General features: G+C 46.3%; 1 protein-coding gene across 1 annotated transcript in view; it reads left to right on the top strand.

The window, feature by feature from the left end:
* The window catches only part of ATRN (attractin), a 254,873-nt gene that overhangs the window by 223,287 nt on the left and 19,012 nt on the right, over window positions 1–12,574 (top strand). Inside the window, exon 27 of the mRNA XM_019552795.1 lies at window positions 4,542–4,649. Coding sequence (XP_019408340.1) covers window positions 4,542–4,649 — 108 coding nt within the window. The remainder of the gene's footprint in view (window positions 1–4,541; window positions 4,650–12,574) is intronic.

Genomic DNA, 12,574 nt, shown 5'->3' with positions numbered 1-12,574 from the left:
GGACCTGGGTCTGCAGCACCCTGCCCCCCGCAGCAGCACCTGAGCCCCAGCTGCTGCCCATGGGAGGCAGCAGCTACTGCGGCAGAGTGCAGAGCCTGACTCCCCCTTCCTTTACGGGCGGCATGGATGGAGCAGAGTCCGTGGGGGGCGGGTGCAGGCTGCCCACTGTGGCCTCGGGCTCCCTGCTCTGCTACCCTCCCGCCAGGGCGTCTGCAACCCACTGGATGCGATTTGGCCAGGCAGAAAAGCTCCTTGCCACTTCAAGCCCTGCATCACCCTGGCAAAGTGCCCCCTGCCAACATGGCAGTAGTGAGGGACGCAACTTTATGCCGCCACTCCTGCTGCTGCCAGGTGGGCGAGGGGGTGCCTCGCCAGGGCGGCGTGGAGCTTGCAGCAGCAAGAAGCTTCACCACCCTGCCCTGTTCTGCGCTGCTAGGTTAGGTTCCACCTGCTGGGCTGCAGAGGCCCCGTGGGGAAGGCAACCCACCCTGCCCCACTCGCAAATGTGGGGGGCACGTGCCCCCTTGTTCCTTCCAGGACTGCACGCAGAGGATGGGGAGCTAGCCCCACCCCTGTCCCCTGGACAAGCTGCCCATGACTCTGAGCCACTCCCCACCCAGGCCCTGCGACCGTATATTAAGGCCCAAGCCCCATGTACTGCCCTGGCTAGGCAGCAGCCCCATCCTTGCCTAACTCCCTCCCTTTGGGGGCTTCGATTCCCTCCCATCCGATTTAGCTGCAGGAGCTGATCTGTGGGCTGCCTGGCGGCCATATGCATGTACTGTACATGGCTCCCCCTGCCTGATCGCCATCCTCCTGCTCCCCACAGCCCCTTGCAGACTGGAACTCTGCCTGCCTGCAGAGAGTTCTTTGCAAAAGTGGAAAATCTGTGGGTTTCTCTGTTAAAATGAAAGGGAAAATGCACATTTTTCCGTGGGAAACTTAAAACCTGGATCCCTGCTGGTAAGCAAGTGAGCAGACACTCGCTTTTGATTCTGGAAAGGCAGCCACATGCCTGCAGTGGCCTGGCAGGGGGCCACTAGAGCATGCCTCCCTGCTTGGTGGAGCAGACAGCTTGGGCCAAAGCTAGCCTGCCTCCCCTCCCTGAGAGGCAGCAGGGATTGCAGGAGAAGTGCAAAGCATGGTGGGATACTGGAGGACTATGAGTTAACTTGAATCTGGAGGGGATCTGGGACAGAAGTTCAATAAACTGGTTTAACCACATCAGTTAAGTTTGATACAACATCCATGCAGATTTATTATAACCACTCTGTCATTTTGAAAGCAGTTTATGCGCCCTGATCTTCTGCTGCGCTACAGATTTGAACCAGTTTCTGATCACTAATACTGGGTTACGTGTCATTCCTGCCCGTAGCCATGCTGTCTCTCTGAAGCATCTACCACTACTGCTGTTGGAGACTGAGCTAGATGAACTATTGGTCTTGCACAGTCTAGCACTTCTGTTCTTTTGTATAGAGGACAATGCATGCGTTAAAAAAGCTGTATTTTCCTTGTAGAGTAGGTTTTTGTGGAATTCATTGTTATCGTAAATCTTGTTACTACTTGTTACATGGCTTGTCCAATACAGCCATAAATAGGGGAACCAGTCCTCACCTCAAGGAAAATGTTAGCATGTAAACTGTGGCATATCTGAATGATACAGACCCACCTGCCCAAATTCAAGGGGTGCTGTTTAATTGCACATTTTATGCTTATTGAGTTGTCTGTGGAATTGAGGCCAGTAAGAGGCACACTTCTTTTATTAAAGTGAAGGCAAATCTTTACTAGTTCTCGAAACAGGTAAATCCTCATCCGATTCTAGTCACGGAGGCCATGCAGTCGCTGGTGACGATGCTTTTTCCCCCTGTTCCCGGATTTCAGATGCACACCTTGTCGTGCCCTCACCCAGGATTTTACCCTCTAAAGCACCTGTTGATCTCATTAGAAGCCATGTTGTAAACCCAGCCCATGAAACTTCCTTCTAAGAGCTAACGGTTTTCAGTTCATTCTTCTTTTTGGACATCTTTATCAGGACAGCTTGTTCTCTGATTTTTGCAGCCATTAGACAGCACACTTTATGATAGCTGAAGGGGACAATTAAAGGAAAGACAACCCAACAATCTGTTTCACACTTGCTTTAGCTTGCAATCTGCTGAGAGTACTCTGCATATGCCCAAATTACTGGAGGTTCAGTACATCAGCGTACGGTCCCTTTTCACCTCCAAGTACATGTTGCAGGTGGACAGAAAAATCCTGTGGATTTATCTTTTAATTTGTTTCTGGCTCTCTGTCTATAGACAGATATTTGATTTCTTCTGGAGATCAAACCTGGCTTTGCTGTTTTCTTTTTTCTGTTGTGTTGGTGAAAGGTCTTGGATTCTGCTGGACTGAAAATCCTCAAAACCCGACTGTAGGGGTCTAAAGAAGATGGTCTTTGCCGTACTCTTCCTCCTGAAACGTTTCATCTTTTGGGATGAGGGAAGGCATCTTTAAGTCTCCTCTTCAGACTTTTATGCCTGAGCTCAGTGATTCCCAGCCGCGATGCCGTGGCACCCCGGGATGCCCTGAGATCCTTTTTAGGGGCATGGACACGCAATATCAGCACCATTAAGTGTACAATCACCTACACGTGATGCACAAGAAAAGCCCAGGGATTTCAAATAGGAATCCATAGTGTCAAAAACCTTCTGACCTGTTCTGGTCTTCCAGAAGAATTGCTCTGTTATTTCTGTAGTGGAGAAATAAGTGAAAACTAAGAACTGGCATTTTCCAAGGGATGCCTGGAGTCCAGTGCAGTTGAGAACCTCTGCCTTAGCTGATGCTACTTAAAACAATGTAAAAACAGTTGTTTTTTTAATGAGGATAACTGTCAACTAGAAACAACAACGTGAACGTGTCAGGAAAAGTGAAATACATTCAAATAGCAAAGATTTTTGGCCACTACAGCCTTGTCAAGATTCAAACCCAAAAATGGGTATCCTATTTCAAATCCCCAAAGATAGTGTTTTCCTCCCAGCTTCATGTCTGTGTGTGGGCTGACATGGTAACGGAGGAAAAGGGAGAGGTAGAGAGCAAGTATGTGCTTAAGATTTGTTGGTAACAGAGGAGTTGAGCAGACAACAGCTGAACAAAAAGGAGGGACAGAAGGAGGTTCAAGAAAAAGAAAAGCCAGAATTTGTGGCTCTAAAGAGCTGCCTGTTAAATCCCTTTTGCTTGCCTGTTCTATCCCCTTCTGCCGCCATGCGTCTGCGCTTCATTTTTTTTTTCTTAAGCTGTCGGCAGCAAGAACACAGCATGTTTCATTTCTAAAGTGCCAAGTACGTCTCAAATCTTGCATCTAATAATTGGGATTCTTGACCTGATAAAATCTCCCAATTTAAAGTGGGGGATGGGACACAGGGAAGAGGATATTGTATTTCATCAGCGGTTTCTGCAACTCTTCAAGTCAAGCGTTTGAGTACAGGATGCATTTCAAATTGCCACAGTTATAGAAAGCTTGGTTAGAGTAGTTCAATAGTCCTACCACATGCCCAAAGTCCCGAACCATGTTCAAGCCGGAGGGATTTCAGTAACATGCTGCAGCCAAGCTGTTGATGGCTCCCTTTGTTTCAAGGGGGTCGCATCCCCGCTCCGTTATTAATCAGGCAGCTTTTCGTACAATTCCTGTTGCTTCTGAGAGCTACGGTTTGATGTCCACATCTCATTGCCAACGTTGAGTTTGCTGCTACTGTTAGGACCTTTTAGCCACTGAAGCTGGAAAAAAAGGGGCTTTCTTCCCTGCTGCTGTGCACAAGCTGAACTGTTTCACACTCTGCTATATAGAGGGCACCATCTTTATGTCTGAGAGACTTAAAATCTTACCAAGAGGCTTTTACTTGGGGGATTTCTAAAAACTTGCCTAGGAATTTGACCTGGTGTTTTCTATTTGAGTATGGTGCATCGCTATGCTTGCAGTTCGCTGCATTTAGACCCTGCATGACCATGCAGCATTTAGCTGCTGCTGTGCTGTTATGGCAAGTGCATTGGCAGCTGCCTGACTTGTATATGCAGAAAATCTCAGCGTCTTTCTTAGCACAGGGGCAGCCAACCTACATGTGGTACTGGCAGCCTCTCTGCAGCACGTGCATATTGGGGAGGAGATGGGCAGGGAGCAGATTTGTGCAGGGGACACAGGGCAGGAACCAGAAACCGGAGCAGCAGATCGGTCAGGGAGTATATACGGTAGGAGGCAGAAAGCAAGTAGCAGCTCAGGCAGGATGGGGGACTGGAGTGGCACCCAGTGAGGGCACAGGGCTAATTTGCGGCACAAAAATGGTTGGCTTCACTGTCTTAGCATGATGAGACGTCTGACAGTGATGCCAGTGGTTTTATTTAGAAGTTGTTCCCCTCTGGTGTCATTGAATCATCTTAAGCCCAGGTAAAGTCCCAAGAATTTCCCTTGCAAATCGAAGGCTGTATCTGTTTGTGTTCGGTGAAATGCATCGGACAGTTTCCTTTCCTGTTGGAGCAACGTAGTAATATTTCTCTGTTTTTTCACTTAGCAACTACTCCGTGAGATGCAACAGATGGCTAGTCGCCCCTTTGCCTCCATCAACGTTGCCTTAGAAACAGACGAGGAACCGCCCGATCTCATTGGAGGAAGCATAAAGGTGAGCATTCACACTTGTAGGGTGGTCCTACCTGTAATTTATCTTCAAAGATGCATGTTCTGTGCCGTGGGTACAAGCAGTAATGGAAACCAGCTAGTCATGGGTAACCTGTAAGAAACTAAGAACACCTGAAAGCCATCAGGTCTTGTTTTGACTTAATTTTATGCCTGCAGTTTATGTCTTTGCGGGGGGGGGGGCTACATTGGTTTAAATAAAAGTTACACCTTTTTTGAGTTTTTATGCCTTGTAATCGAGAAGAATACAGTTTAACAAAGCAGAACAGTTGGCTGGAAATAGCTGCAGGTGCTGCAGATAGAAGCCATTCTTGTGAGGTCCCTCAAAAGAAACTGAAGAGTAATTGTCTCCTGTATTCTCTGAAGATATAAATGTATTTTTTTCATGCAAATAAATGTTCAAAATGATATCATGCATGCAAAATGGGAAGGAGGAGAGATTCACAAAGTGCCTCGCTGTAATCCTGAATACTCTTCGATGCTCCATCTATATAAAAATACTGGTTTGAAAAGCAGCTGAAGGCAAGAGAGAGAATTACAGTGGGGCTTGGCTTTGGTCAGCTTCTGATGGCAGTAACTAGAAAGAACAACTAAGGTGCCCCAGATACACATTTTATATCTGTCTGCTGTTACACATACATCCACCTATTTGGAGTTTTATTTCATGGCAGCCTGGCTTCACAACCCAGGCACAAAACCGTTTCGCTTGACTTCGCATGATTTCAAAAATATATGATTTCTCCCCCACTTAAAGTATATGCAGCCACATTGAAACGTCTGCAAAATATGTATTAACGTTAAAGTCCAGACTTGAGTGTCAGGAAATTCAAGATGCCTGTGCAACCACTGCCACCATTAAAGATGCCAGGGCAACCTTAAGTCTTCCCCTCCGCTGCGTATAGTCAGCTGTTATATGCCCGTAGCTTTCTTCCGGGGAAGTCTTGCCTCACTGGGTGCATGTGACAGACAACTCTCCATAAATGCTGCAGCTGTCCGGTAAGATCTCTCCCGTTTCCATGTTCAGCATATGAACACCTGTTTCTGCATAGTGCTTATCACCCAGTATCCAAAAGCCCCGTAAACTTGCCATCATACCTCTCAGGTTAGGGAAGTATTGCCCTTCTTTTTTAACAAGCAACTTGGGGGATGGTGAGGGTTGGTAAAACCATCCATTAATTTTGAACAACTCAGTGATTTAAGCCGTGGTGGCCATACTCCTCAGAGGTCCTAATACATTTCCAATCCCCGTTGACTTTGCGTTATCAGTGCTCAGTACTTCTGCATATCCATCCCCAGCTCTGTCCAGTATGTGAAACAAGTAACAGCAGAGGGGTGGCAGCATGTGGTGGTAGGAATTGGAGGAGTGATACAGTGCAAGAATCAGTTTGTCAGTCAAACTAGGGCCTAAACTCCAAGCAAGATTGATGTCCTCTTTAAATTCTGGGCAGAAGATGTTTATTGGAAGTAATTCACTCCTAACGACTATATCAAATCTTGTTTGAGGTATGAAGAAGTCTTTGTAGAATGAACATTTTTTTGTGACTGGACTGGTTACCCAGTAGCGTAACTGGGAAGGGAGGGGGGCAAGTGGGGCACTGGGCTGGAGTGTTTGCCATGGCAGGTGGGAAGCGAACAGAGCACCAGCTCCCGGAGGTCCCTAAACACATACTGCTGCAGGAGGAGCTGGAGCAGGTAAGATTTTGCTCCCTTTTCAGTGATCAGTGTAATTACCCCCACTCCACACCCCTTCTCCACCGCAGGTGCTGAAATATCTTGCTCTTCTTCTTCCTATGCTCCTACAGGAGGTCCCTTTTACAGTAAAGGCTGCATATCTGAGAGCCACTCAGAGGAAGCTTGCATTTCTGAGGTCCACACCAGTGAATACATTAATTAACTTCAGCCTGAGAAGCTGCTGATTCAGCACTTCTGTGTATAGTCAAGTATTAAGGGAAATGCCGTGGCAGTATTATTTCTTAAGTGATGCAACACTATTGCCTTTGTTTTCATAGGCGCTCTATAAAATATATTACAAACCACACTTTCACCTATGGCCTTGCTTACATTGTAAACCTTGCAGTGTTTTCCTTTCAAGCTCGTTAGTCCCGGGAAGAAAATTGACAGGCTGCTGACTTTCCTGTAGGTCCTTTCTTTAAGGCAGGAATAATATTTGAAGGGATGAGGCTGCTGCTGTGAGAACGGTGCCTACATTCATCATTAGTATGAAAAAGACAGTCTCTGTTCACTTCAAAACGGGGTTAAAAAGTTCCGGCTGGTATGAATTATTTAACTTCTTCTCTATCTTTTCATAGGATCCCTGATTTAAACTAAATTGACATTACTAAGGGGGGGAAAACACCCAGCTTGGCACTCGGTATTGGAACGGAAAACACAGGTGGTGGACGGTTGGATGCTATGTGAAACCAGCCTTCCTTCAGGCATTTCCCCATCCTCTTCTTTCCATTACTTAACCTAACTTTTTCTAGAAAAAATCTAGTAGAAAACAGTGCTCCTGCAGGATTAGCCTGGAGCAAAACAAGGCTCATGGCGTCTCCTTCCCACCCCACCCCCCCCACAACAGATCGAAGTGCGATTGATGTCATCGATTCAGTTGTTTTTTACTTCAATATTTGACAGCTCCTCTCTCAATAACATCACGATCAGGACTTCATTCGTCTCCTTCCTCACTTGGTACTAGGTTCCTTCCCTTCCATGGGCTACCTTCTCTTTGCCCATCATCTGATTTGTCAAGCACCACAGTCCCTGACCTCCTTACAAGTCTCAGGAGTTGATGGTGAGGTTACCTTTTCAACTATAGGGAGTAAGAGGCTCGAGAAGCATTCTCATTTTGCCCATCTCCTGCTGACCACAGGCAAGGGAAAACCACATTTCCGACGTGCTTGAAGAAATGCAAAACGCTAAAACTCTTGGTTCAGAGATGATACCTTTTATTAGACGAACTAAAAATTATCTATCTTTTTTTCTTTGTGATTTCTTAGTTGGCCTAATAAAAGGTATCGTCTCTAAACCAAGAGTTTCAGAGCTTTGCATTTCTTTTTGTCTAGGAACAAGACAGCTACCAAATACATCCCTGGCATAGAAATATACATACATACAGCACACCCCGGAATAAGACCCAGGCCTTTTTTATGAAGGCAAAATGGAGAAGAAAAATCTTTCCTTGCCATAAGTAGCAGCAGTGAAGTAAATGAGTCTGCTCACTGCTCTGCTCCCTATGGATCATGCGTTACTTTTGTTTTTGCCTGGTAGAAGCTTAAATGGGAGAAACTACTTTTACCATATTTCCTTACTTAAAATGCCCATCCCAATTTCCAGCAGCTGTTTTTGGAGAGAAAAGTGTATGTTGTATGCTAGAAAATTAGGGGTGATGGGGCGGACGGTTAAATTGCCTACTGTTTTCCTGTTAGCAGAAGAAGATTTGAGAACAAAAATACTAGGCAAGTGATGGGACTGTAAGTGGTTATCCAGTTACCCTTACCATCCTGCATCCACCTTTGTTGATCCTTCATTTTGCTTGTCCTTCCTTTAACATGCTTGGCACAAAAAAATCCAGGCTTCTTAGTACTAACTGCAAGCACATTGTACCCCACAAATAAATCAATTACTAATCCAAGTCCTTTGATTCATCTGTGTGTGGGGGTAGGGGTGGAAGTGACAGGAGGTGGGGGGCGGGAATCGAAGAGAAGTGCAAAATGGGGTGGTTTGTCTGCAAGAGGCTCATTTCCTTTTCCATTGTGCATGACCAACTGGCAGCTTATGTCAAGCCAGTTCCATTCTAAATTAATATTTTCCAGCTGGACAGTATTACAATAGTGTTTTCAATTAGTATTTTTCCTGGTGTACATAATAGTAGGAAAGCGATTTTACCTGCAGGGAAAGTATTCCTATGGCAGTGTGCCGCTAGGCAACAGGTAATTTCCCTCCCTTCAGATACCTGCTAGATCACAATTCTCTTCTAAAATTTGATTGGCTCTGACAAAATCCACTGTCTTTATTTTTTTAAAGCCACAGCTGTTTGAACGCTCTGCTGAATGATACAACTTTTTAATAAGCATATTTGAAGACCTAGAAGAGAACAGAAGCAGGAACAGCCAGTATGAATTCACCATGCCTGGCTGACTTGATTTTCTTCTAAGATAAGGTGACAGATTCTCGTTAGGGGGAGAGCAGCATATGCGATTGCACCTTGGCAAGGCTTTTGACACCGCCTCCCACTGCAGTCTCATTCATAAGCTAAGGATATACGTTGACAAAAGATAGGTACATAACTAGTTGGTAAAACAACAGATGTGATGCACCTTAATTATTTGCAGTGGGAAACCACATCAAAAGCCTCATCATCTCGTTCATAAGCTAAGAACATACGTCGACAAAAGGTAGATACGTAACTGGTTGGTAGAGCAAACACATGCAATGCACCTTGATTATTGGCAAGGCTTTTGAGATGGTCTCCCACTGCAATCTCATTCGTAAACTAAGGTCATACATAGATATAAGATGGATACATAACTGGTTGCGTTATCGTTCTCAACAAATAGTTATCAGTGGCTCACTGACTTTTTACCAGGAGGTATCAAGTGGGATTCCCCAGGGGTCTGTCCTCAGTGTGCTATTGTTGAACATTTTCATTAATGATTCGGGCAATGGGATTGAGTGCACACTTAGTAAATATACAGGTGTCACCAAGTTGGGTGGAGTTGCAGACACTTTGGGCTAGGATCCAGAATGGCCTGGGTTGAATATGGTCCAGAATCAGCCAGGTGAAGTCCAGCAAGAACATTTGCAGTCCTGCACTTAGGATAGACTAATTGCATGCAGAAATGCAAGCTGGGGAATCGCTGGCAGCACTACAGAAAAGGACATGGGGGGGGTTACAGTGGACCGTAAGCCGACTAGGAGCCCACAGCGTGCATTTGTGACTATTCTTTTTTAACTAACAACATACTGGATTGTTTTAACTGGAGTGTCTCTTGTAAGTGATTTTTCCACTCTACTCAGCACTGGCCAAGCTTCACCTGGGGCTAGCTACTGTGTTAAATGTTGGGCTCCGCACTTCAAAAAAGGTATGGACAAAGAGGAATGAGTCCAGTGGCAGAAATGAATAGAGGCTTGGGAAACATAACTTCTGTGGAAAGGCTGAAAAACTAGGATTATTTAGTTTTGAAACGGGAAGACTGGGTGAGGGTTAATGAGTCTTCAAATACCTGAAGGGCAGTTATAAAGCGGAAGGAGATGAGCTTTTCTCTGTGGACATTGGGAACATGACTAGGAGCAATGGCCCCAAGCTTCAGCAGGGGAAATTTAGGTTGGTGATTAGGAAGAGCTTTTTGAGGGTGATGAAGCATTCGAACGGGCACCTAGAGAAGCTGTGCAATCTCCATCCCTGGAAGTTTTCAAGAGCAGGTTAGACAGACACCTGGCTTGGATGTCTGGTTAGGGTTAGTTAGGGATGATGCTGTCCTAAGCAGGGGGATGGACTAGATGACTCTGGGATCCATTCCTGTGATGCTAGAAGTCTAATGGTGATCTGGGCTGCATTGGCAGACGCATTGCCTGCAGATTGAGGGAAGTGATTCTTGTCTATTTGGCACTGGTGAGGACACGTCTGGAGCCCTGTGTCCAGCTGTGGGGCCCCCACTACAGAAAGGAAGTGGATGGGTTGGAGAATCCAGTGGAAGGCAGTGAAAATGGTTTGGGGGCTTGGGGTTGTGACATGTGAGGAGAGGCTGAGGGAACTGGGCTGATTTAGTCTGGAGAAGAGAAGATGGAGGGGGATTGAATAGCAGCTTCACCTCTCTGCAGGGGGGCTGCAAAGAGGATGGAGCTGGGCTGGTCTCAGTGGGGGCAGATGGCAGGACAAGGAGCAATGGGCTCAGGCTGCAGCAAGGGAAGTTGAGGATGGATGTTAGGAAAAACTGTCACTAGGAGGGCAGTAAAGCACTGGAACAAACTCCCCAGAGCAGCTGTGAAATCTCCATCCTTGGAAGTTTTTAACACCCGGGTAGGCAAAGCCTTGGCTGGGATGATGTAATTGGAGCTGGTCCTGTTCTGAGCAGGGGGTTGGACTAGATGTGACCTCCTGAGGTCCCCTCCAGCCCTCATGGTCTGTGGTTCTGTGATCCTGTGTTTAAGACTAATGGTCACTAAACCGCAACGCAGATGTCTCAGACCAAGTAACTACAAGTCAGACTCCTATTCAAACGTTCCTCATTAAGGAACTTCATTGCAGCTCGTCAGCAGCAGCCCTTAAAATAAGTTTTTCAAGTAGAAGTTCTGGAGGGTTTCTTTGTATTGATTGGCTTTGAGTTTTTAGGTATCTTTGTGGGTTAGAACATGCAACGAATTCCCATAGGCAGTAATTTATATATATATGAAGTATTGTACAGTGACAATTATCTTGAGCAAAAACACCCAAGGGATCAACGCCTAGTAAAAGCGTATCTTTAACTGGTCAAACAAATTGTGCTGGAAACCTGGAGGGAGGCTGTCAAGTGGTCGTGCAAGACGGGATTGGCTATGAGGGGTGGTCTGCACTGCAGCCTTCCCTGTGCTACGTCCAGATATCCAGACTAAGAATCCAGCACTGATAGATGTTTTTCCCCATCTGTGAACTGGAGGCTGTTCACGACTGAGCGCTGCCTGAATGGACCAAAAGAGAAATATTTTGTCAGGAAAACAGTCTGCGGCTTTCTTAGGAACATCCTCCTCCTTTGATGTGTGGACATGCATGTAATTCCACTGCATTAACATTCGAGGAGTCAAAATTAGTCTCGCTTGCAAATTCTTAATTGTCCCATTATGAAGCATCCAATCCCCACAGTTGCTTACTGTGTTTAAAGGAGCAGAAAAAGTGATACATGCTTGGCCTGCCAATCTGGTGATTAACTTGTATCGGCCTGGATAAAAATGCTGTTGGGTTGGATGAAAAGCTTCCTGACAGTTCTGCCTGTGACACTGTAGAGAAAAAATGGTGGTGCCTTGATAGAGAGTGGAAGTGGGGCACTGCAGTCATTTGTGTTCAGTCCATTTGTATTTAACATCTCCCAGGATGCATATTAAACTTGTAAGAAGTTATAAGCACCAGCAAGACCAGACAGCTAGTACTAAAGATCATGAAGCAGGCCTTTTGAAAGACCTCAGGAGGAAAACCCATTTAAAACGCAGAATCACTTGCACAGCCATGGTGTGAATTCCTGCATCTGAGCACTACAGCATTAGAAATGAATGCGATGCTAGGAGTTCACCGAAGGGCAGCAGATAGCAAGAGCAGGGGCTGGCAGCCTTTGGGAATGGCAGGCAACGCTCCCGCCCTCCCTGCTCTGTCGAGGGCTGCTGTTTCCCTGCCATCCTGCCGCAGCCTCCGCTTGCCGTGCAGTGCCAGAAAGCATGGTCAGAGCTGACTGCCTCCATTTGCATTTTCACTGACTGGCTTTCTCGCGTGCCTACTGGCCTCTGGCTGCTTTCTCTTCCATCCAGACCAACTGCAGGCACTTCCTCAGCCTGGCGAAGGGTGTTTGTATCTGACAGCTTGCAAAGAAGAATCTTTTCAACTCTTTTAGTTGTTCTAATAAAAGACATCAGATTTACCCAAAGAACCCTGTCTGCCTGTGTGCTTAGACCAACACAGCTACAACCTACACCTTCACCCCTGGTCAGAGCTGATGCACATGGCACTATGTTCTCAGTTCCCCACCTGGTAGGTAAGATCCAAGCTCTTTGCAGGCTAGATTCGGCCCACGGGCATTGCTGGCCCCTGAACTAAAGGATTGATTTTGTGGGTGTATGTCCACGCTGCAGTCACTGCACTCTCTGCAGCTTGTCCAGGTAGTTTAGAGCTAGCTTTAAGCTATCTTGTTAGAAGTCCTGCTAGCAATCTGCCTGTGCTGCTCAGCA

Source organism: Crocodylus porosus, unplaced genomic scaffold (genome assembly GCF_001723895.1).
Source record: "Crocodylus porosus isolate Cpor-Errol unplaced genomic scaffold, CroPor_comp1, whole genome shotgun sequence".
Classification (NCBI taxonomy): Eukaryota; Metazoa; Chordata; order Crocodylia; family Crocodylidae; genus Crocodylus; species Crocodylus porosus.
This window is presented reverse-complemented; position numbering and strand designations above follow the sequence as displayed.